The sequence below is a fragment of the Dama dama genome, chromosome 2 (assembly GCF_033118175.1).
Source record: "Dama dama isolate Ldn47 chromosome 2, ASM3311817v1, whole genome shotgun sequence".
NCBI lineage: Eukaryota > Metazoa > Chordata > Mammalia > Artiodactyla > Cervidae > Dama > Dama dama.
The window spans coordinates 47,453,674-47,479,186 of NC_083682.1; the positions used below are offsets into that span (position 1 = coordinate 47,453,674).

At 44.1% G+C, this 25,513-nt stretch overlaps 1 protein-coding gene across 2 annotated transcripts in view; it reads left to right on the top strand.

The window, feature by feature from the left end:
• Positions 1–25,513, top strand: part of FAT3 (FAT atypical cadherin 3) — a 622,988-nt gene that overhangs the window by 448,652 nt on the left and 148,823 nt on the right. For both annotated transcript variants that reach the window (XM_061120597.1, XM_061120607.1), the window contains exons 4-6: positions 4,051–4,365; positions 6,696–6,906; positions 15,835–15,974. In XM_061120597.1, coding sequence (XP_060976580.1) covers positions 4,051–4,365; positions 6,696–6,906; positions 15,835–15,974 — 666 coding nt within the window. The remainder of the gene's footprint in view (positions 1–4,050; positions 4,366–6,695; positions 6,907–15,834; positions 15,975–25,513) is intronic.

The window sequence follows — 25,513 nt, forward strand, 5'->3', positions numbered from 1 at the left end:
GGGGCTCAGTCTCCAGTGTTGCCCCTTCTTCCATGCAGGCTAATTCCACGTGATGGACTGAGGTCTAGGGCAGTGTGAAGTGTGACATTTGAGGATCTGATGGAATTGTCAGTAATTGCTTCCCTCGTGGCTCAGATGGTAAAAGTGTCTGCTCGCAATGCAAGAGACCTGGGTTCGATCCCTGGGTTGGGAAGATCCCCTGCAGAAGGAATAGTACCCCAGTCCAGTACTGTTGCCTGGAAAATTCCATGAATGGAAGAGCCTCATAGGCTATAGTCCATGGGGCCGCAAAGAGTTGAACACGACTGACTGACTTCACTTTCACTCTCAATATTCCAGATACCAACGGGGCTGGAGACATGAGTGGGTCTAGAGAAATGATAACAGACATTAAGACTTTGAGGTTATAGGGGATGTAGTTCGGTTCAGCAAACATTTATTAGTCATATACTAGGCCCCAGGAAAGAGACAAAGAAGACAGGGTTCTTGCCTTCAAGTAGCTCACACTGTCCTGGGGGAGCCAACACACAAAAAGATCATTGGAGTAAATTGTAGACAAGTGTCCACAGTGATCAGCACGGTTTTGAAAGTAGCTAGAAATTGTTATAAGTTATCATGGGCTTTGCAGCAATATAAATAATATAATGAACCCCAGTGTATGGTTAAAACTGTGTCTACCTGCGACTTCCCTGGTGGTGCAGGGGTTGACTCCACACTTCCAATGCAGGGAACTTAGATCCCACAAGTCATATGGTGCCAGCCAAAACAGAACAAAATAAAGAAAATTCTGTCTTCCTCTACCTGACCCCATTCAGAGAATCATAGAGCACTTGGGAGATCTTATGTTACCAGTCTCTTCATTTCCTGCAGATGAAGAAGCAGACCCCTCACTGTCTGCATGTTCCCTCCATTCGTTATCATAGGGCAGAGTTGGGAGTGGATCACTTCTTAGTTTCATTTAGCAACATTTATTTGGCACTTAGAGCTGTACAGGGTGTCAGAACAGAACAATGCATGAGACGGTCTCTGACCTCAGCTTGCTCACAATCTGGAAAGATTGAGCACAGACCAATAAGGCAATAGATACTTAAAACTGCAAGATGATAATTAATGTCCTGGGACGGTACGCCCAGTGGAGTGGGAACATGGTGAGGGCATGTAGAGCTGTCTGCAGGGGGCAGGAATGGCCTTGCTTAAAAAACGGTGCTTGAATAGAAGCTTCTACAATGAGTCAAATGTATTCTCAAGAGAAAGGCTTCCGTGGAAGCCACCAGATGTGCAGAGGAACGGAGGAGTGGGAGCCCGGCGTACTCAGCACCACCCCAGGCTCGCTGTGCAGCTGAGCATGGAGGGTGGAGAGGAGCAGGCAGAGTGCAGCGATCATCACGGCAGGCCAGATCCTCAGCCTCAAGAGTCCCTGAAGAATGCTGGGCAGGTCAGTGATGTGGTCAGATGGAAGGAAGAAATTATTTCTTTTGAGGAAGAAATAATGCTTTACGACAGAGGTGAAAGCTGAAGGCAGGGAGACCAGAAGGCCACTGAGGGTCTCCAAACAAGACGCAGATGAGGCCTGTCCCAGAGTAGGAGGCAGGTGTGAATGGTGCACATGAGGATTGCCTCCTGACTTCCACGTTTGCTTGCATGTGAATAGTTAGACAGAGCAGGGACCCGGCATGGACGCCCAGGCACCGAGCACTGAACACAACAGGCAAGATCAGATTTTGCCCTTAACCAACTTATCAGCTTGGTGGAGAATCATGTGCTTAATTAATTTCCATGACAGTAAGTGCTGCAGAAGAAGAGTATAAGGTATTTCAAGAGTGTATAGTTCAGGAGGGAGATAGAGTATCCAGGGGGGCGGGGAGGGTACTTGATCTCTGTAGTCAGGGGGCATCCTGAAGAAATGGCAGATCCAAAGGATGAGTAGGCAAGGTCAGTGAAGGGAGGGCAGAGGATGGCATAGGCACATGCCCTGAGATGGAAGTGAGTATGCTGGAAGACCTGAAGGATGCCCGTGTGACTGGGGGCGGGGGCAGAGGGGCTGGTACCCAGGGAGAGGCGATGCAGGGGAACCTGGAGGCTATTCATAAGTCTGTGTGGCTGCCGCCCTTCACGCCTGTAAGCAGACACCTCGAGGACTTGGGTTTGTAAACCTGGGCGAACTCCAGAAGGGGCACCTTCATAGCAGCAGGATCCTCAGGTGAGTGGCCCCAGGAGGGCCTGCCCATTCCGTGCCAGCCTGCTGACCCTGAAGTAGCCCCAGAGCTCCACTTGGAGCTCCATGTGTTGGCAAGCAGTGAGGAGGTGATTCTGGGCACAGGGAAGACAGTGGGAGTTATCTGGGTTTGGAAAGGGGCCGTTCAAGCAGTAAAGAGGTGGAGGAGTTGAGTGCCAAGAAATCAGTGTGTTTTGGTCAACACAGCTCACCTGGGAGTGTGACAGTCTAGTTCAGCAGCAGCAGCAAACTGCCTCTTCAGAACTTGTCCTGTCCAGGAATTAACCCAGTCAAATGCCAGCCTTGGCACATAGTCACCCTAACAGTGTGTCTTTTCTGAAACGTAACAAGCCAATTGGGAAAATGACCTTGGAAGCAAACTTGATTGATTTTTCAAAGAAAACAAGAACTCCTGTGAAAATTTACCTGAAGTCTATTAAAGCCATCCTCTAAAGCAGCTTGTAAGAGAAACTAGACTAGATTGGGGTCCCATTTTGCAAAAAGCCATTAGTTTTCCCACATTTTGGGCCTCTTTTCTCTTCATTTTTCCCATCAGGTTGCTTAATTAAGCAACAAACTGGATGATGAGGGGCTGTAACTCACTGCTGTTTTTCTCCTGTTGATGCCAAGTGCATCTTTATGTTCCTTCCCGCCTCCAATTATGTATTTTGAAATAAAAAACTATCTTATAGTTAGTCTTAAAGTTCATTCAATCAAGATAGTGATTGAAAGATTGAATAGAGGTTCCTCCAGGTTTTGTGGTTAAACACAATAGCAAGTTTTGCCAAAAGTTCAGTACCTGAGTTCAGACTTAGTAGTGATGGGACCTTAAGCCTCTGTTTTCTCATCTGTAAAATGGGAATAAATAAACCTGCTCCACTTACTGAGGAAAGATAGAAGAGTGCTTTATATGTCACCATCCACATGTTAAGTATTAATAAGATAATAACTATCATCATTGTGACCAAGAAGATTATTTATCCTAAGACTCAAAGACACTTTACATCTGCCATGCAAATTCTTTATCTACAAGTTCCTCTTCTCTCTCCTCTCTCCATTTCCACAGACATGCATAAGAATAGCATCTCAGAGTTATGGAAAAGGGTTGCCATTCTTTTCCACTTCCCAGAGAGGAAGAAAAAATATTTTATGACTGTTAAAAACATATTGTAACTGTCAAATGTACTTACGAGCAGCCATCAAAATTGTAAGTTATAATCAGAGTTTTCCTTTTGTTCAGTGACAATGTAAAAAACATCACAAATTTTGCATGAAGATAGAAAAGAAAGAAAAGAGCATGAGTACTGAGAGAATTTGTATAGTGATAGCCTTGCCCAAGGGCTAGACGAAGCACCCATGGGTTAACACATAATGATGGTTATTGTGCTTTTGGTGCCTGTTGAGAAGGGCACTGTAGAAGGAAATGGCAAACCACTCCAATATTCTTGCCTGGAAAGTTCCACAGACAGAGGAGTCCGGCAGGCTACAGTCCATGGGGTCGCAAAAAATTGGACACCATGGAGCAAATTTCAGCAGAGAGGGGCACATTTTAGGTCTGCTGCGTCTCTGTAACCTGGTGCCTTTTGTAAAGTCAACCATATTTCTTCTACCTCTCCTTCCTTCCTATCAGTGATTTCCATTACCGGATTGAGGGTCTTCCCTGCTCTTATGCGTGAATGATGAAGCGTTATGCATTTGACATGAACTACAAGAAAAAGAGAGGCTGAGATGCCCTCCTGCCCAGAACAAACCTTTCGTGGGGTGGCAAGGGGACGAGCGGTGAGAAGTTTTTTTCTCTTTTCTGATTGTAAAACTCCTTCTCTTTCAAAACTCAGGTGACCGTGACAGATGGTGGCTTCTCCCCGAAACAGTCGACCATCTGGGTGGTGGTTCAGGTTCTAGATGAAAATGACAACAAGCCTCAGTTCCCAGAGAAGGTCTACCAGATCAAGCTGCCAGAACGTGACCGGAAGAAGCGGGGAGAGCCCATCTACAGGGCTTTTGCATTCGACAAAGACGAGGGACCCAACGCTGAGATTTCCTACAGTATCGTGGATGGGAATGATGACGGGAGGTTCTTCATTGACCCTAAAACTGGCATGGTCTCTTCCAGAAAGCAGTTTACAGCAGGGAGTTATGACATTCTCACGGTAAGATTTTTCTGAACCTCAATAACATTAATGAGGGGGAGGAAGTTATTTTCTTGTTCATATATATGTTTTAAGCAAAAACAAAAAGGTCTCTGGACCAAAAAGTGCAGCCACATAAACATGGAAGGCTACTTTCTGTTGCAGTGACGTTCCTAAATAAGGAGGCCATTTCCTCCATTTCCAGTACACAGCCTGCTCCGTCACTTACTCACTTACACTTTCTGTAGCCCCAGATCATTTCAAGGTACTGAGCATAGATGTAAGCTGCGGAGAGGAGAGCAGCAGAATAACATAACCTGCCTGCCTCTCAACATGTCCTGAAGACATCCCAACTTACAAGAAATACCATAACCTGCCTGCCTCTCAACATGTCCTGAAGACATCCCAAATTACAAGAAAACAACTCTTGTAATGTTGACAATGTGATAGAACATGAATTTAATTGTATAAATTGAGGGACACAAATCATATCTAGGCTTATTCTGCAAAGAGTGAAAAATTTGAAGTAAAAAATGACATTTTCATTGTTAGAAAATCAAAAATAAAAACAAGTATGAGCACCATCTCAAATAAAGACTTAATCGATTAATACCATGCCTAAGGCACCAGCCTGCTCCCCCAACCCCAACCACTTTAGACAGGTAGCAGCTATGCCTGAAAGGGGACTGGTCAGCCTCCCCAGTGACGGACACTTTCAGGGCCAACAGCTGTCCAGAGTTAGCGCCACAGTCTTCTCCACTGTGTATGGTCAATGCTTTGTTATTTTAAAGGACGGTCTGAGTCCATTTAATTTTTATGCCTATGGACTGGACTTGGGCTCCATTCCCTGCTCAGTAGTGTATTCAGAAGAGTGAACAGAGAAAAGAAAATAACTTAAAAACCAGTCCTGTTTCTACCATCAGCAGCTCTGATGTAACAGGTGCTACTGCAGTTGTCTGAGACTTGCCAGTGGAAATCTTTGAGGACTGGGTGGATTACAGTGGATACTGTTGGTACCCTGCCCAGATTCCCTTTATCAGGCTGGTCCAGCCTTCCCCCAACTGCTGTGAGTGTTGACTGCTAAGGGCTCAAAGCTGATTCCTTCTTCATAGAGTCATCCTTGGCCACGCTTCTCAGCCAAGATGATCTATACACCTACACTAGCCCAGCATCCCACAGCCAATTCCTAACTGACACCAGATATAAAAGCCCAACCTCCTTGCCTCCAGGTGGATCCAACTCAGTAGTACAGTGAATGATTCAGAGCTCCCTTTGGGATCAGGCTGAGGTTAGACTTCAACTGAGACCACATCCTTGCTTACCATCCTCCTCTGTCTATCCTGCTCTCTTCACTCCCTTTCTCATGGGAACACTTCCTCTTGAAATCATTTGTACTCACATCCCTGTCTCAGACTCTGCTCCTGGGAAACCCAACCTAAGGTATCTTCAAGGGCCCTTCCTCTCACAGAAACTGGGGGAAAGTGATCATGCGTGAACACAGCACTAGGGAGCTATGAGTTGTCACTGTTTTTAAAGGCTACAACTATTAGCAATGCATCTGGAAATGGTATTATTAATGTGATAGTTTACAATCCTTTTTTATTTTGGTTTTTAAATTTTCTATCACTGATGGTTTGCTTGTTAAACTTAACTGCAAACCACCCCCGCCCCCCTCCAATACACACACACATTTAAGTCCAGGACAGCATAGCAGTTAATCCTGCATATCTGGGCAAGGAAACATGCTTTTCTCAGCCCTTATATCAAACCAAAGAGAAGAGTCATTAACACCCCCTTCCTCACTCCACTGCCTTGAGGGGCCCACGTTTCCACTGAGAGAGATCTCCTTCACTCCTTCAGGGTTGGCTTAACCAGAGGGCCTCTGAGATGAATTTTGCAAGGCTGATGCCTTTCCTCTGCCTCCTCCTATCTCCCTCTTGGAATCCCATGTGACAATTCTATGTGACAATGACAATGCATTTGTTCCCTTTTCAACATTACCACCACAGCTATAAGAAATCAAAGCAGCTCCTCTCACTCTTGTAGCTGTCATTCGTGTCCATCCAGCGCTAAAATCTGCAAGTGCACCATTTGTTTTTCAAGTTTTCCACATCTGCAAGGTTGGCAGTGATTCAAAACACCTCTGGCAAACGTGCTCTGGGGCCCCATGTGTCCGAGTTGCTTCCTGCAGTCCCTGAGCCGATTGTCCTCAGATTGCTCTCCGCGTCTTCCCCTTGCCAACCCCGTCGTGAGGGTGGACTCTGAGCCCCACAGCATACGAGTGATAGATGCAGGCTTCCGCCAGGACCCAGACTCTGAAACAGCTCTCTGTCTTCTCCGTGTGTGAGTAGATCAAGGCTGTGGACAACGGGCGCCCTCAGAAGTCCTCCACGGCCCGCCTCCACATCGAATGGATTAAGAAACCGCCTCCTTCACCTGTACCACTGACCTTCGATGAGCCGTTCTACAACTTCACAGTCATGGAGAATGACCGAGTCACGGAGATTGTCGGGGTGGTGTCTGTGCAGCCAGCTAACACCCTTCTGTGGTTTGACATTGTTGGTAAGTTTGAGTCCCCCAGGGCAGTATTGGGCAACATAATCGCTGACTGTTCAGAGCAACTAGCAAAAAAGAAAAAAGACAATAACAACAGCAACAAAAACACTTAAAGATTATGCTAAGATTAAAAGATGTATAGTCCTGGAATGCAAAAGAGCCAGTAAAATGAATAGTCGACCTGTGCTTTCGTTCCGAGTTCCGTAGCTAAGCTGAACCGAAAGTGCTCTCTGGCTGGAGTTTCCATAGTACGTTATTTACTGCGATCTTAATGTCTTTCTGTGTGTCATTTAAATTCTATTGTCACACTTGGCTAATCTCATTTCTAAATGTATTGATGGTACTAGACTTGCTGTCCTTCATTTCTCTCTTTTTCTTCACCTTTTTTCTGCATTCTGTTCTTTTTTTTTTTTTTTTTCTGCTCCCGACTACCCTGCTTCAAGGTGGCAAGCATGCTCGAGAGATGTTCTATATTCTACAGACAGCTTGTGGGCAGAACTGTTCAACAGAAGGTACCCTTAGTGCAAACACATTTGCTAAAATACAGCTATCCAATCTGCCTTTTACGGGTTTTTTTTTTCTTTTTAAGCAAATTAAATTACATCTTTCATAACTGCCTGTGACAGGCTGAAGTGCAGCCCACAGATTTCATACATGCCTCTAACAGCGACTGCATTACTCATATCCAGTGACTCCTTTGTTTGAGGTTCGGTGGGGTTTGTATTTGGGGTGGAGGGGGGGTTGTTCTGATTTCTTTAGAGAAACTTTTTTCTCTGCTTTTGAGGTATGTGGGCTTTTTGTTGTTTTGATCTTTTCGTAGGTTAGTTTACCTGGGCCTTTTTACAATTGAAAAGTAAATTCAAATAGATCCCAGCCCCTCAGTTTTGTAGGAGCACCATTCGTAGACCCAAAAGCCCCACCAGGAGAGTCCCGGGCTGCTGTCCACAATAGGAAGGACAGGAAACGGAGCCTAGATATATAGCCAGCGAGAGCTTCCTGCGAGAGCCAAATACAAAAAGCAGATGGACGCAGGCAGGATAGACCTTAAAAGCCAACCTTTAAATTCCTTGAAAGAAAGCAAGCAAGCGCACCAGGCTGCAAAAAGAGAGGGCAAAATTGCCCCTTCACCACCCGGCAGGGAGAGGCGGCGGAGAGGAAATAAGTGCTGAGGACCAGGAATCCAGGCGAAGGCAAGTGTGCACGCCAGCTGAAGTGGGTCTGACGCTGGTCCAGCTGAAGCTGACTTCCCACGGTCCTCCGTGGGAGGTGGTGACTCCGGAGAGCTGGTCTGGGGGAATCATTTCCTTCACGTGTCACTGCTTGGATAGGATGGGCAGGAACCTGCCTCTCTTCCCAGGAATGATGGGGTCTTGGGAAAGCATTTAGAACGTTCCACATCTGTTTTAATGAAGCACAGAAAAAGAATGAATGCCCCATGTCCCCCAAATGAAACATCAGTAGAGGGTCCCCTGAACTTCCCCCAAAGAAAAGGCTTGTTTTCTACCTATTTCATTTTCTATAATGCTGGTAGACCAGCTTTCTTTCCCTTAATGGGCATCGATCACACCATCCCTGTGCATGACCATCGTCATTCCCAACTTTCCACTCTGTCTTCATTTCCACTTAGCGCCTTTGAAATGGTACCTCTTCTGATCCATGGAAGATCTCTCTGCTCCTCCTTCCTCTCAGTCGTTTTCTCACACCCCAGGCATCTCTTGGTAATTCCTTCACCCATGCCCCCTCTCATGGTCACAGAAGACACATCTCAGTTTCAGCGTGTCTCCAGTGCAATCATGACTTCTTTTCAGTAATTCAGGGGAGAGTGCAGTGGACAGCCAAAGGCTGAGGCTCCTGCTGCACTGTCCTGAGCCGTGGGAGGACTTGCCATCTGCCATCAGTGACCACTTTGTCTCCATCCCTCTCCGACACTCCAGTCTGCAGGCGCCTCTGTGGCCTCACAGCACTGCTTCTCTGCCTTGCGTGATGCGCGCATACAGCCTCTTGACATGCGGCACATCCCGCCCACCCCAGGATGCCCTTGCGTACACTCCTCTTCAGAAATCTCACAAGCACACCTTTCTCTGATTCTCAGTCTGACCAGCCACCTGACACGTTATCCAAGTCGTTTTTGCAACTCCTTAGCATGCCTGCCTGTGTGTGTATGATTGTGTATAGGAAAGCATGCCTAACGATGCTGCGTGTAACCTGACTTGCATGAATTCCATTCAGCAGTATTAGTGCTGGCGTACATGTTCATGGTGTTTATCCTGGCTCCAATCTTAACCCTTAAGGTCAAGGTCTTTGTGTCCTCACCCCTTCTTCCTGCCATTGCTTTTGTTGATCTCCACCCAGGGTGAGTGGGATAATGATGCCAGCTGATGTAGATGCCCCAGGCAGCCCATGTGTTAACCCCACTGATGCCTCCTCAGACCCATCCAGAGTCACTGTGACCTTCCACTGTATTCTCAGCCTCAGCAACCACAGCACCTTTGGCCAAAAGAGAACTGGTCCAAGAAGAGACGGGCAGTTGACAGACCAGAATCCTCCCAGGAAGGAGTCCCTTTAGGCTGCTCCAAATCATATCTAGGAATCATGATCAGAAACATGGCATCCATTTTCTCCATCTTTATTCCTAAATCTACACTCCTTTTATAGAATCTTTCCAGTTTTAGTGCTCAGATACTTCTCTTGATGGGCTTCCCAGGTAGCTCAGTGGTTAAGAATCTGTCTGCCAATGCAGGAGACTTGGGAGACACAGGTTTGATCCCTGGGTCAGGAAGATCCCTGGAGTAGGAAATGACAACCCACTCCAGTTTTGTTGTCTGAAGAATTCTGTAGACAGAGGAGCCTGGCAGGCTACAGTCCATGGGGTCACAAAGAGTCAGACATGACTGAGCATGCATACGTGCACTTCTCTTAATATAGACCTACTAGGTTGTCCCTCTAGTCTAGGTGCTTCCATCACAGATTTCACTGTGTATCTGTTAACATCCAGTCAAGCTTCTCCTGCAAATTAAATTTACCGGGCCAGATGCCCAAACAGAACTTGATTTTATTTCCATCCCTGCATCCAGCCAGCCTCTTGAAATGTCAACTCTTTAAGTCATGGAGAAAGTACAAACTTTTCCCCAGGTGCTGGCTGTGTTCAGAATAGATATGGATCCCCCTTCCACCAAATCCCCCCTTTGAAAATTTTTTCTGATCTCAGAGAGCTATATTTTTCCAACCTGCTGACAACATCTTTTCCTCTTCTCTAAAAACCTATTGTTTCCTTTATCATATTCAGATGTTTCATTCTTTCAAGATTTCTTGTTTATTTGTCGTTGGCCCCCAAAACTCTCCTCTGTCTCTTTCCTTCTTCCTTACCCAAGTATCTTTCTTGGCTAAGCTAACATCGAGGAGAGATAAGGGAAAGGGCTTCTCAATGCCTAAGAAACTTAACAGTGTGCTTTAGCTGGATAGACACCTATACACACACTCACGGTTACAGACCATACCTCCTCCCAGCCTAACAGAGCTTACAGATGCTCTAACTAATGAACTCATGTTAAATAAGCAGAAATAGTGTTCCAGCATGCCTTTTACCCTGAGAGTATTGTCTCCTTATTTCCATATTTTCAATCTCCTTGATTCTTGTTTAACTGCATTTCTTTTCCTCCTACTATCATGTGAATTCACAAAAGCCATATAGAGAGCGGGATTTTGTTCCCAAGCCGGGACCCCTGCATCAAGGACCTGCCAGATACTTTCTTGTGCCTCCAAAGTCGTACAGCATCACACAGCTAGACTCTCTTCAGCTTCCAGAAACAGAAGCCCACTTGTAACCAGGTTAAGAAAGCTGTAATTAAAAGGAAACGTGATAGAGTTCAGCTGTTCTGTGTTTAAACAGCCCATGGCACAGCGTGTTCCTTCCCTGCGCTAAAAGAGAGAGAAGGCGGAAGGGACAAAGCTCGCCCACAGTCCTTTGCGGCTTGCTCACGAATCTTCACACTTCTCAGGAGACTGTGATTTCAGTTCGGCAGCACCTTGATTTGCATTCTCTCTGACGTGCACGCAGTCTGGTTCACAGTTCAGTCCCTGTCTCTTTATCCCGCTGACAAATATTTGTATTATAAAGACCACCATGACTACATATGCCAAACGATTCCTCTTTACTTCCAGTCTGATGGAAGATACTACCACCCACTTTTCTAGCTTTTCCCCTGACTTAGACTAGGATAACTGTTTTTCTGGTAGGCAGTAAACACTTAACCTATCTCTGTTTACTTGCCTCACCTAATGTGTAGAGAAAAGCTGTTCTTTGAAAATAATCCCCTGATGGCATAAAGTGGCATGTGGGTCCAGCTCAGCTGAAACACATTTCTGTGTTTCTGTTGCAGGAGCATGAAGACAGCCTGGGCCCTTAGTCTGTCACTGCTTTCTGAGGAATCTGGTTTCTTGACTGCTTCTGTCTTACAAGCTTAGATCTGTCCTTCTAGAACCTCACCCAAGATGGGGCGATCCCCTATTAGGGTTCCATCAAGTGCGTGTGTGCTTAATCATGTCCCAGCTCTTTGTAACCCCATGGGCTGTAGCCTGCCGGGCTCCTCTGCCCATGGGATTTCCCAGGCCAGAATACTGGAGTGGGTTGCCATTTCCTCCTCTAGGGAATCTTCCCGACCCAGGGATTGATCCTATGTCTCCTGCATTGGCAGGTGGATTCTTTACTACTGAACCAGGGAAGCCCCAGGGTTCCATCAAGTAGGCAAGTTAAACTCTTTGATGGCACCCTGACTAGCATTAACCTCTCTAGGTCTTCTGTAACTCAGTACCCACATTTCTTAATCACAGAACTCTCCCCTACCCCTCCCAAGAGGGCTGTCCCATTTCTAATATAGCTCTCTCTCCATCAGGGTGACACTTGCTCATAGTCATCAGTGACATCATTTCTTCTCACTGGATCCCCAACAAGTCTCTCTTTTCTCCATAGCAACCATGTGGTCCATAGGAAAACACCTGAAGAAACTTTAGGAAAATAATAAAAATCTTAAAACTACTTCAGATATTATTGTAAGAAAATGAATTTTAAATCAGATTCTAGAAGGGATTTTCCTTCCTACCACTGTTTCTAACCTCCAGCCTGCTTCTCCTGCCTCCTATGAAAACATCCATTTTAGCCCGGTACTGTGCTTTCTTCCTTCCAAGGCAGACAGTTATTCATGATCAAACCGCAGAAATAGTGTGTAGTATTTTCCCTCAAGTTCGGTGTGCACACTAAACTTGAATGAACAGCTTGCAAACGACTCCCGTAATTCACTGAGATTCTGCGGCTCAGTGTTTGGGAAGCTTCTCCCATAGCTCATCCCCCTTGATTGCTTTTGAAAGTTTGGTTGGCAGTGTTACCATTGTAAGTAGGGTAGATTGGAATCCGAGCTAGGGGAGGGGTCCGGAAGCTTTTCTAAAGGGAAAGCTGTGAGATAGTCACCGCTGGGTCTCGAAATGGAGAGACGGTGATCTTTAAAGGAAAGCTTAACTGGTTCATGGCCCAACACCCGGCTGCCCCGCACATTCCAGCAGTAGCTGCTGGCTCCAAGTATTTTCATTCCCATCCCATTTTTTGAAGCTTTTTTGGGACCCTCCGACTTTTGACGTTTAAACTCTAGAATCCGGTGGAGAGGCAGCACACCTCTCGGGGCTCTGTTTACGCCTTTGCACCTGTCTTGACCGAAAATGGTCAAAGAGAAATGTCCCCTGACATGAATTCTCTGTTATGTGGGCTGTTCACAACCTCGCTTACAACCATCTCTGCCGCACGCCCCTGCAACGCTCAGGCTGTGGCTTCTCTTAATCCCCACGTTGTTGAATCAGCCCGGCTGGCGGTGTCTCCCCCTCCCCACCCTGTGCCGAGCCCAGCGCTGCCGCCCCAGCACACTCTGGCTTTGCATGTTGTTACTGGCTCTGAGGAAGCACATCTTCTTTAAACGGGCGCTGCTAGTGAAAGCAGACTCATTCCATCTGATAGGCTCACGCCAGATGAATTGGACATGGGATCCGACGAAATGAAATCACCTTTCAGCCTAGAAGGGAGCCTGAGAAATGAGGCCTGGGGGAGAGACAGTTGTTCATGAAATGGGAGGCCTAAGTGGTAGGCTGTGAAATTGCGGGAGGGTTGATGGTGAACTGCTGGTCTAGATTCTGTGTCCCTTGTCAGAAATTCACTGTAAAACTCAGGGGTGATTTGGGGAACCTGGTTTTACATGAAATCTTGGTTTCACTAGAAGCACAAGCCCTAGAAGTGAGCATCAGAGGCTGTTAGCCTTATTGATGGATGGAGAGATACTCACAGGGTTTCTCCAGCTCACTGTGATCTGCTTTCTCCTTGTCCATCTCCCCTGCTACTTTCAAGGTTTCTGGTCTAGAGTATTTGAAACAACAAAGGTGAATGGGGGAGATACACACAGACATGCACGCACATGTAGGAAGAGAGAGAACTGTAAAAAATCACCCCCACATTGAGCAGAACTCCCTGTGCGCTGCTCAGTATTTGATAATAACCAAAATGGGGAAAGAGTTTGAAAAAGAATAGACACATGTGTATGTATAACTGAATCACTTTGCCGTACACCTGAAACTAACATATAGCATTGTTAATCAATTACACTCCAATGTAAAATAAAGTTTTTTAAACTACCATAAAAGTAATCAAGAATGTTTTTTGATACAAAAAAAAAAGACTAATAAGGCAGACAATCTATATGCCATATGTAAAATATGTAAATTTTATGCCACTAAGCATAATGATGATGTATTTCTGCATAGGGAGGGCCCCGAGGAAAATGTGGGTCTGAGGCAGTGAGGGAAAGGGTACGTAATCATCCCACTGAAGCAGTAACTGAAACTGGAAGACATTGCTTGCATAGTCTCTAAATTTCATTTTTATTTGTCTTTGGAGCAAACCAAAGTTTTATTTGCAGAGCTTCCATTTTACATTGACCTACAAATTTTCACCTTCTAAAATAACTGGCCCACTCTTAACCCCCATCCCCCAAAATCATGGTCCTTGGATTTTAAAAAAGTAAAAATCTTAGTAAGAAGGCATTCCAAAGATGATTTTTTAATGTGGTTTAAAATATGACTTAATACCCACCAGAAATAGCTTGAGAAGCTGCTTTCTCATCTTCCCTTCTACACAGTCTGAGGCGATTTTTCATCTTTCTTTTGAAAGTTTCCATGGCAAAGTTTTTTTCAGAATATACCACTTGATAGCAAATGACTTTTCTTTGCTCATTAGAATGGTTATTCAAGACACTTGAATCAGCCATACATTTCATTTCATGTGGTTATCAACATGAAACATTCCCTTTGAAAGAGGCATGGTGACCTAAGGCTTGCTTCTCTTTCAGCCTTTCTCTTTATCCTGTTCTTCAAAAGACATTTTTTTTTGACTTAACATTTAGTATTTCTCAGTAAATCAATTAAAGATATTAATTGGAAGATGAGTCTCTTTTAAAATGAAATTTTTGAAAAAATATATCATCTCCAAGCAATTCTCTGGTACCCCATATCTTCATAGCTTTAATTAAATGTCAAGGGCAATTATGTTCTCTCTAGCAATTAAAGAATCTTAAGTGTATATGGCAGCTGCAAGCAATAAGTATTTGAAATATATATGACAAGTTTTTTTGTAAGTACACCACATTATTTATTTCATGTCATTATACATCAAATTCTAGTAATTCACATAAAATCCTTCTTTCCCTTAACTCATCTGCCCATTTCTAATTGTAGTATTATAAAAATTGTATATAACATTGTTCATTGATCAGCAAAATGAAATGCAGAAAACAGAAGCCAAGATTTCCTTTCTAAAATATGAAATTCAGTAAACGCATTGCCCTATGTGCTATGGTTAAATAAAATTACTGCCCAGGAACAAAATTAATTGACATAGTGAAATTTCAAGCTAGCATAAATAGAACTTGTGAACATTGACTGATACTTAATTAAAATTGTTCTAGCATTTCTACCAATATCTTTTCTCTCCCTTAAAAAAGATCTTTCATTTTGAAAAAGATCATAAACCACACTTTGGTTCACAGAGATGAAAACATCTACAGTAATTTCAACAAAGTCTATATTGTCTTAAGCACATTAGTCATAGATTATAGATTACACCTGGTCCAATGGTAGAAAGTAAAGTTTCATAAACTTTCATGTAAAATATTTTATCAGTTGTTCCATAGCTGATGTTCCCCTCTCATTCTTTCCAGATTTCATTTTGTAAATCTCCTGTAAACTTTCTACTTTGGGCAGAGAAAGATAACTCACACTGTCAAGATTGCGAAAAAAAAAAAAAAAAAAATTTTTTTCTATAAATATCCCAACTTACAGATAGAGAATTTTTAATATGAAATCCAATTTTGTTGCTTTTCCATATTTTCTAGTATTTATAACTTCATTTCTGACATTAAATTGAGGGAATCTGAACTCTAACAACCACATGTTTACCATCAATCCTGGTACAGATTTCAAAGTGCCTACTCATTTTTGTTAATAATGATTGGACTGTTTGTTTACTTAGAATTTAATCTACTTTGGAAATGTAAAGGGTCCACAAATTCCTAGCCCAGAAGCCACAAGGGGTTGAATGGGACTTTAGCTTTCTAAATATTTTATGTGGTCAATTTATGTTTTACTGCTCTAACATTAGTGCTGAGGGGATTTTTGGCAATATATTTCTTGGTGACATTTGTTATGCATTGTAGAGGCTGTGTTTTGAAATATGAGTTAAGTTAGAAAATAAAGGATTCATTTGAGAAGTACAAATTGAGCCACAGGGGTGCCTGTCCAGAAAAAGCGTTTCTGTATCTGAGCTCCCTTTAAGACTACATACCTCAGTACGTGTAATAACTTCTCAGATGTGCTAATTTCATGTTGTTTCTGTGAACTCGTCAGGGGGCAATTTTGACAGCTCTTTTGACGCAGAGAAGGGTGTTGGGACCATTGTCATTGCAAAACCTTTGGATGCAGAGCAGAGGTCCATCTATAATATGAGTGTGGAAGTCACCGACGGGACAAATGTTGCTGTCACTCAGGTAAGATATCAACTTATTAAACAGTGAGAATGCTGAGAAATGTGCTAAAGTCAGAGATGCAAGCAACTAAAATATATGTTGAAGTAGTAAATTATGTCCATGGATTTTTAGTGTCTTAAGAAAAAAAACAATTTGCAAGAACAACCTAGACAGAGGATTGTATTAACAGTACAGTTAAACCCCCCTACAAACAAATGAGTTCCGTTCCAAGAGCATGTTCACAAGTCCAATTTGTTTGTAAGTTCAACAAAGTTAACCTAGGTACCCAACTAACAGTCAGCTATATGGTGTGTGTTAGTTACTCAGTCATGCCTGACTCTTGGCAACCCCATGGACTGTAGCCCGCCAGGCTCCTCTGTCTGTGGAATTCTCCAGGCAAAAATACTGGAGTTGGTTGCCAATTCCTTCTCCAGGGGAACTTCCTGACCCAGGGATTGAACCTGGATCTCTCTCATTGCAGGCAGATTCTTTACAGTCTGAGCCATCAAGGATGCCCCATATACAACTATACTGTTTGTAATACTTTTCACACAAATAATATGTAAAAAACAAACATAAACAATGAGACATTTTTAACCTTACAGTACAATGCCTTGAAAGGTACAGTAGTACAATACAACAGTTGGCATACAGGGGGACATTTGCGTCTTCAAAAGCTCACAACTTGAAAATTCACATGTAAGGGGCTTACTGTGTTATATAACTGAGCTTCCTCTTTCAAAAAATGATGACTGTTTGTGCATAAATGGACTTCCCTGGTGGCTCAGGGGGTAACGAATCTGCCTGCAGTGCAGGAGACCAGGGTTCGATCCCTGGATTGGGAAGGTCCCCTGGAGGAGGGCCTGGCAGCCCACTCTAGTATTCCTGCCTGGAGAGTCCCGTGGACAGAGGGCCCTGGCCGGCTAGTCAGTGGGTCTGCAGAGTTGGACTTGACTGAGCAAAGGACACACACATGCATGAAGGAGTTCCATGTGTCTGCTTCCTGATCAGTTACTGCGAGATTTATGTTTGACACAAAAGGAGCTTTCCTTGAATTTGCAAAGAGAAGGACATCTAGCGTGGAATTAACACACTGTGATATTCTTCACCTCTTCATGTTTTAATCACAGAAAGTTAAAGTTCGAAAATCCCTGAATCCAAATTCATTTTACAAACTAAGAAAAGTAATGTGTCCAAGGTCACAGAGCTTTTATAGAAATGAGGACTGAGGGCAGGGGGCCCTGACCCCCATCCCTGTCTCAGCCCCTCTGCCAGCGGGTCTTTGTCCTGGTGGAAGCTCTGGCTGAGGACGCAGGGCTGTGAATCCCAGCGAAGCCTGGCCCGTTCCCCGCAGTCCTGTGTGATCCTGACGTGCGCCAAGGCTGCTGACCATCACTTGTACTCTGCCACCGGAGTGCTTATGGAGGGCGGCTGAGACCAGGGAAAAGGACAGGAATCCCTGGGTGAGACTCACACTCTGTTAGATACCAGTATGAAGCAGATCTACCCTAAACCTGGGGTAGATTTTTGTTGCGTTTTATAGTTTAGTACCAGAGACCCTTGGCCAGCCCTGGCAGAGAACGGGCACACACACGTAGCCTGTAACCCCTCCTACCCTCTTTGCCTCTCTCTCATGTCCCCATGACCCCAGAAACCATCACTAACTGACTGAGGTTTGTTTTTCGTTTTTTTCCTCATGGGCCCAGGTGCAGCCTCAGAATCCTTCTCAACACGATGCTTCAGGTGGTGTGGATGAAATGTTTGCCAACCCTGAAGTCAGCTTATTGATTTCTTAAGCTGATTTATTTAAAATATGATGTAAGCTTTGGTAACAACGTGGTTTTTAAAAGGGGCAAGTTTTTAAGAAGTGTTTCGTGTGCTTGTCTAGCCAGCTATCTCTGAATTTGAAGCTGTTTGAAAAACATGATGAGATTCTTTCCTTTGAGTCCATTTGTAATTGTAAAGTGGTGAAGTTTGAAGGAAGCAGTAGGGTGGGTTTTGCTGTTGTTCAGTTGCTAAATTGTGTCCAACTCTTGGCGACCCCATGGACTGCAGCACTCCAGGCCCCCCTGTCATTCACTCTCTCCCCGAGTTTGCTCAGACTCACGTCCAGTGATTCAGTGATGCTGTCTAACCATCTCATCTTCTGCCGGTCGGTTTTAGTACAATGCTTTTCCTTTTCATTCCAATAAACTGAAACCCAAAAAGGGGACGTGACAGGCACTGATAAGGCAGCCAGTGTGTATCAACTCCTGATCCTTCCACCAGTGTTCTTTCCTAAGGTAAAACTAAGACCCTGTTTGTCCCAGAGAATCCCCTTTACACCTATTGCACTGATGCAATCATCAACAGCACCCCATTCACACTCAAAGTTGCCCCAGTTGGAATAATAAACTATATGGTCACCCTACCTAAATCCAGACTGCTTCAGAGTATCTTCAAAAGATAGTGAGAACTGAAAGGGACCCAGGATTGAAATCCTGCAGGAATCACACACTCTAAAAACTAATTAACAACCCATGTGTAGTATTGCTAAGTCTTTAGTGCTAATTCACTTTAAATGAGAATTTAGAGTTTTTAAATTAGACATGGCTAATGATTGCTTAGCATATCCAACTTCAACTCCTTAGCACCACTTAAAAACATAAGATGTATTTGAATAAAATACAAATAAAGCATGGAACCCTATTCATTACATACTTCTCTCTAGAGTTTTATAATGGTTGAATTAAATGGTGATTCATTGTGCCCAGAATGTTGTAGATACATGTTAAATATTTCAGAACGAATTAATGAATAGTAGATGTTACAATAGATGTTTTCAATAGGGTCTCAGTGGCGGGTATGCTGGATGTCCAGAGAACATAACTAATTCATGTTAACCTAAAACAAAAGTTAGCTAGAAACTTTTATTTCAGAATTTCAGTAGGACCAAATGATAAATCATTCAGTAGCGTCTACTCCATGAATATTTCTTGAGTTCATGCCATGTGTAGGGAGCTTACTACCTGCCTGAAGTCAGAGTGGTTCAGAGTTTTAAATCCAGATGACTGATGTGCACCTATTTTTTAAAAAATTAATTGAGAGAATGTGTTACAAGCCCTTGAATGGGCACATTGTTCACATCCTGCTTTTGTTGATCTTGCTTCAGACCAGTGTATAGTTAGACTTGTCTCTAGGGCAGTTCCCTGTTGGCTCAGACAGTAAAGAATCTGCCTGCAATGCTGGAGACCCGGGTTCGATCCCTGGGTCGGGAAGATCCCCTGGAGAAGGGAACGGCTACCCACTTAAGTATCCTGGCCTGGAGAATTCCAGGGACAGACGAGCCTGGCGGGCTACAGTCCATGGGGTTACAAAGAGTTGGACAGGACTGAGTGACTTGCACTTTCACTTTTCACTAGGGCAGTTCAGAAATTAGAGCACTGGGGCAGACTTGGTGGTTCCCCTTGGCAAGACCAAGCTCAGTAGGTTACTAAAGGGTACAGAGAGATTTTCTTATTAAAAGTTTCCAAGTTACTCTGTGTCTCCAGGGCCGTGAGCTTCTTCTTTAAAAAAAAAAAAAAAAAAATTATTTATTTATTTGGCCTCACCAGGTCTTAGGGGTGGCATGCAAACTCTTGGTTGTTTTGTTTTGTTTTGTTTTTGTTTTTTTCTGAGGCAAACGAACTCTTACCTGTGGCATGTGAGATCTTGTTCCCCAATCGGGGATTGAACCTGGGCCCCCTGCATTGGGAGCTCAGAGTCTTAACCACTGGACCTCCAGGGAAGCCGTGGGCTTCTTAAGGAGTGAGAACAGTGTTCAAGGTACAGATTTGCGTGCCATCATTCTTACCATCAGAAAACCAGTCCCCTGTCTCTCTGGCTGTGTTTGAAGACCTCTCCAGGCCTGTGCCCACCTGAGCCGCGGCTCCTGGTGGTGCCTGGCTTGGTCACAGCCCTCGATGTCAGGACGTTTTTACAAGAAGGCTATTCGGGGAAAAGAAAAGCATTCTAGATTTCTTTTAGCAACCACTAAGGCACACTCCAACCCATGACCCAAGGCAACTTAATGATTTACCATCAAACGGAGATTCTTCACCCTGTAACTAAAATGTCCTATAGCTCCAAACCACCTGTTCAGTTTTCTTTAGGGAACTTTTCTCTGCTTTGTTCCTTTGGAACCATAAAATGTGGTATGACAAGGGCTTCAAATCAGCCACAAACAACCTGTTGAGTTTCACTTCACAAACGTCAAATAAATCAGAGCTTCAGGGACTTCTGTGTCTACATGAAAACCCTCCCTTCATCTGCAGTTTTGTCCTGTTCTCCCAGGATTCCTGTGCCTCAGAGCTACAATATCTGGTGACGAATAAACATCTTTTTCTCTCTGAGATTCTCAAGCACAAGTACAGAATGTAAAAAGGTGTTGTGGACTTCAAGTGATAAAGACTCAGATGTACTGAACAAAAGAACAAAGCATTCTCTTTACAAAAAACCTCCTGCCAAGATGGGCAAGGGCCTCTGTATAAAAGAGGTGTTGATTTTACGTGTTAAGAAGTGCTGATATTACTGTCCTGTATATAATATAGTATGTGTGCGCAGAAGCTCAGTCGTGTCTGACTCTTGTGACTCCATGGACTGTAGCCCGCCAGGTTCCTCTGTCCATGGGATTCTCCAGGCAAGAACACTGGAGTGGGCTGCCATGCCCTTCCCTTGTGGGATGGCTCCCTTTGATGACTCTTTGACAGTCTTCTCTTTGCCTAAAACCAGCTGCCATCTGTATTCCAAAATTATCCCAAGTTTTAAGAGCTGACTTCCAATTTCTACACATATAATATCATGGAATGATAGCAAATAATTCATGACTGGCACCAGATATAGCCTTCATTGCTGTAGACCAGAGCATGATAATGATGAATGGAGAAATTTAAAACCTCCACCCTAGTTCCAGCTGTGTTCCCTTCTGTCCACACCCTGTCCCAGCTTCCACATCCGGCTGCCTCCAACAAGCCAATGCAAACCAGAATGTAGTTGTCAGGACGCCCCTGGGGGTCTGGTGGTTAAGACTTTGCCTTCCAATGCAGTGGGTGCAGGTTTGATCTCCAGTCAGGGGGCTAAGCTCCTACGTGCCTTGCAGCCAAAAAACAAAAGCAAAGAAACAAAAAGGAATCAGTATAGTAACAAATTCGATAAAGATTTTAAAAATGGTCTACATTAAAAAAGAACCTAGTGCAAACAAACTAAACTCTCCAAGATAGTTTGAGTCCCTGGCAGGTCCTTGAAACTCATGAAAGTGTTGATAAATTTTGGTATGCATGTACATATTTTCAGAGAGTAGCTCCTCAGTATTAATTTGGTTTTTAAATGGGTAGTTGCCCTAAAAATGGTTAAGGTAAGTTAACTCCTCAACACTTTCATTACTGTGAAACTCTAGTTGAAAATTTCAACGTGCAACCACCCAGACTTCCTAGGAAACACACATTGTGTGTGCAACCCCATGGACTATAACACACCGGGCTCCTCTGTTCATGGATTTTTTAGGCAAGAAATACTGCAGTGGGTTGCCATTTCCTCCTCCAGGGGATCCTCCTGACCCACGGTTCAAAATTGCATCTCCTATGTCTCCTGCATTGACAGGCAGATTCTTTACCACTGAGCCACGGGGAAGCACACGTCTCTGAGGGAGTTACTGGTTTTGTAATACGTTCCTGCTCTGGTGACGGGGCTGGCTGTTGCCATACTATTTCAAAGCACTGTCATTCTGGGTTAAGAAAGAGAATCAGTTTGCTTACCAAAACCCTGAATAGTGATAGCTCATGATGAACAGTGTTGGATTCATGATCTTCGAAGAAGATGCAGCTTTGGGACCAAGGGTCAGCCTTGATCACTCAAGAGCTTTTGTGTAGCAGTGTTTCATTAAAGTATAAAAAGGCACAGAGAAAGCTCTGACATAGACACCAGAAGGGGGATGGAGAGTGCCCCCCTCGCTAGGCTAAGCAAGGAAGTTATATACTTTTTAATTAGTTATTACAGTAAATCAAAAGAGTGTCTCAAGGTTGTAAAGATCTTACTAGACCCACTCCCATAATTTACATTTTGAGAGAACAGGATTAGCCAGAAGGTTTTCAGGAAGGAGAAACTGTCCTCAAGCTGGATACATTGTTGTTACATAATCCTTAGTACAGAATTTAAACTGAGTTGTTTGTTGTGTAATCATCAGTTCTGGAATTAAAGAAAAAAGTTTTATGTGACTAAGACTAAGGACTGTAGAGAGACTGTCCTTTCCTCCTCCTTGAGAATTCCAGACCCTCTGTCCTCCTGGAGAGCCCCAGACCCCTCTCTCCTCCTCAGGGACCCCAGACTTCTTATCAACCTGCCTAGGAATTTACTTTCTCAGTAGAAAATAAGAAGTTAGCTCCCCTGAAGCAAATTTTTTAAAAATAGAAACATTCTGTAAAAAAAAAAAAAAAAAAAAAAAGGAGGGGTGCGATATTCTTCAGCGTTATGGAAGTGTTCCCCACTTTGATGTCGTGCCAGGCAAGAGGTGGGCAGAGGTGTCTGGCCCGGCAGAGAATGATGAGCGGATTAGGAGAAGGGGGACCTCCTGGCTGGTGGGAAGCTGAGGCATCACAGGAACACGGGCTGTTGTAAGAGGGGAAGGAGGAACATCAAGTGGAACTGGAGGCTTATAAGAAGCAGAAATAATGAGCTGCTGAGAAGGATGAGGTTACTGTCCATACATACAAGAGCACTGCAAATCCATGCGAAGAGAGATTCTGTTCTTAGCACCCGGACTGTGGTCTATCCACACCGTTTTCCATGGGAAAAAACCAGGATTCCTTGTAGAACTAGCTGATTCCAGGTCTAGGACAGAAGCCTCGGCATCTTATCCTGCCAGAAAAGTCTAGTGGAATCTTGTTTGACGGTAACAAGAGACAATTCAAACTGCATTCCACTAGTTAAAGATGGAAATGTTTGAGCATCAAAAAGAATAATGACTACAATGGACTGAAACATATGAAATAGATAAAACCTGTGTTTATACTATAATCAAAAACAAACAAACTCATTTAACTCACAATCCCTCCATGAGGCAGGTGCTATTTGCAGTGGGCAGAATGTACCGCCATCCCACACCCAAGGTGCCTGTGCCCTCCCAGCCTTTAGAATTTGTAAATATGTCATTATATGGCAAAGGGGGCACTGAAGATGTAATTAAGGTTACAGATCTTAACTTGTGAGACTCGCCTAGATGACTCCGATGGATCCAGTCTAATTGCATGAGCCCTTAAGCAGACAATTCTGTCCAGCTGAAGCTGGAAGCGATGCAGCAAAATGAGAAACCAGAGATTTCCGAATGGCAGAGGATTTGAAATATCATCGCTAGTCTGAATAACCAGTTGTTCAATCGTGTCCAACTCTTTGTGATCCCATGGACTGTAGCCTACCAGGCTCCTCCATCCATGGAATTTTCCAGGCAAGAATACCGGAGTGTGTTGCCATTTCCTTCTCCAGGGGATCTTCCCAACCCAGGGATCAAACCCAGGTCTCCTGCATTGCCGGCAGACACTTTACTGTCTGAGCCACGAGGGAAGCCCTCGTCTGAATATGGAAGATGCAGTAGGCCAGGGATGGAGGCAGCCTTTCGGATCCTGCTGAAAGCCAGCAAGGAGGCAGGGACCGCAGGCCTCGAACCTCAAGAAACTGAGTGCGGCCAACAACCTGAGTGACCTTCAAACTGATTCAGCCTCAGACCTTCCAGAAGGGGACACATCTCTGAGGACCCCTTGATTTGGGGCTTGTGAGACTCTAAGCAATGCCATACCCCAACATCTGACCTGCGGAACTAGGAATAATAAATGAGTATTGTTTTAAACTGCTAAAACTGTGATGATTTATGGTGGAAATAGGAAAATAATCCCCTATTATCATCCCCATTTTACAGATAAGGAAACTGAAGCAAAACAGCTTTAAGTAACTTCAATAGATGAAGGCTCAGATATAGGTAGTTGGATTCCAGAACCTGCTCTGTTCCCAACCAGTATACTGTGATGCCTCCCAAAAGGAAGATGACATCTTTGCTAATTATTCTAAGGCAGGAAGAGGCACTCAACTGGCTCTGCTGTTATGAGGGAGGACACTTTTAAAGATGACTGCCTGGTAAACATGGCGCTACCTTTGGCCATTAGACTGTCTAATAGCCAGTCATATATGCTAGGAAGAGAGCAAAATACGCCAACCACCTTATAGCCCTGCTTTCCACCCACTGGGCTTATGGGCCACAGAGACACACATTAGCAAGGAAGAGAAAGAAGCAGTTCTTAACAGTTTTTTCCATGCATCTACCAAACACACATGAACTGCTGTATCTTCATAGGGAAGGGAAGTGAAGTGGTAGTCACACAGGGGTGTCCAACTCTTTGTGACCCCCTGAACTGTAGCCCGCCTGGCTCCTCTGTCCATGGGATTCTCCAGGCAAGAATACTGGAGTGGGTTGCCATTGTCTTCATAGTAGGTTTAAACAAATCTAGAGCCTGCCTTGATATCTTTAATTTTCTTGAAGAGCTCTCTAGTCTTTCCCATTCTGTTGTTTTCCTCTATTTCTTTGCACTGATCACTGAGGAAGGCTTTCTTATCTCTCTTGCTATTCTTTGGAACTCTGCATTCAAATGGGTTTATCTTTCCTTTTCTCCTTTGCTTTGTGCTTCTCTTCTTTTCCAGCAATTTTTAAGACCTCCTCAGACAACCATTTTGCCTTTTTGGATTTCTTTTTCTTAGGGATCACCACCTCCTGTTCAATGTTACAAACCTCCATCTGTGGTTCTTCAGGCACTCTCTCTATCAGATCTCGTCCCTTGAATCTATTTGTCACTTCTACTGTACATTTGTAAGGGATTTGATTTAGGTCATACCTTAATGGTCTAGTGGTTTTCCCTACTTTCTTCAATTTAAGTCTGAATTTTGCAAAAGGAGCTCATGATCTGAGACACAGGCAGCTCCTGGTCTTGTTTTTGCTGGCTGTGTAGAGCTTCTCCATCTTGGCTGCAAAGAATATAATCAATCTGATTTCGGTGTTGGCCATCTGGTGATGTCCATGTGTAGAGTCTTCTCTTGTGTTGTTGGAAGAGGGTGTTTTCTATGACCAGTGCATTCTCTTGGCAAAAGTCTGTTAGCCTTTGCCCTGCTTCATTCTGTACTCCAAGACCAAACTTGCCTGTTACTCCAGGTATCTCTTGACTTCCTACTTTTGCATTCCAGTTCCCTATGATGAAACAGACATCTCTTTCTGGTGTTCTAGAAGGTCTCGTAGATCTTCATAGAACCATTTAACTTTAGTTTCTTTGGCATTCCCTGGTGGCTCAGATGGTAAAATATCTGCCTCCAATACAGGAGACCTGGGTTCGATCCCGAGGTTGGGAAGATCCCCTGGAGAAGGAAATGGCAACCCACTCAAGTACTCTTTCCTAGAAAATTCCATGGATGGAGGAGCCTGGTGGGCTACAGTCCATGGGATCGCAGAGAGTCAGACATGACTGAGCGACTTCATTTTCACTTTCTTTCTTCAGCATTTGTTGTTGGGG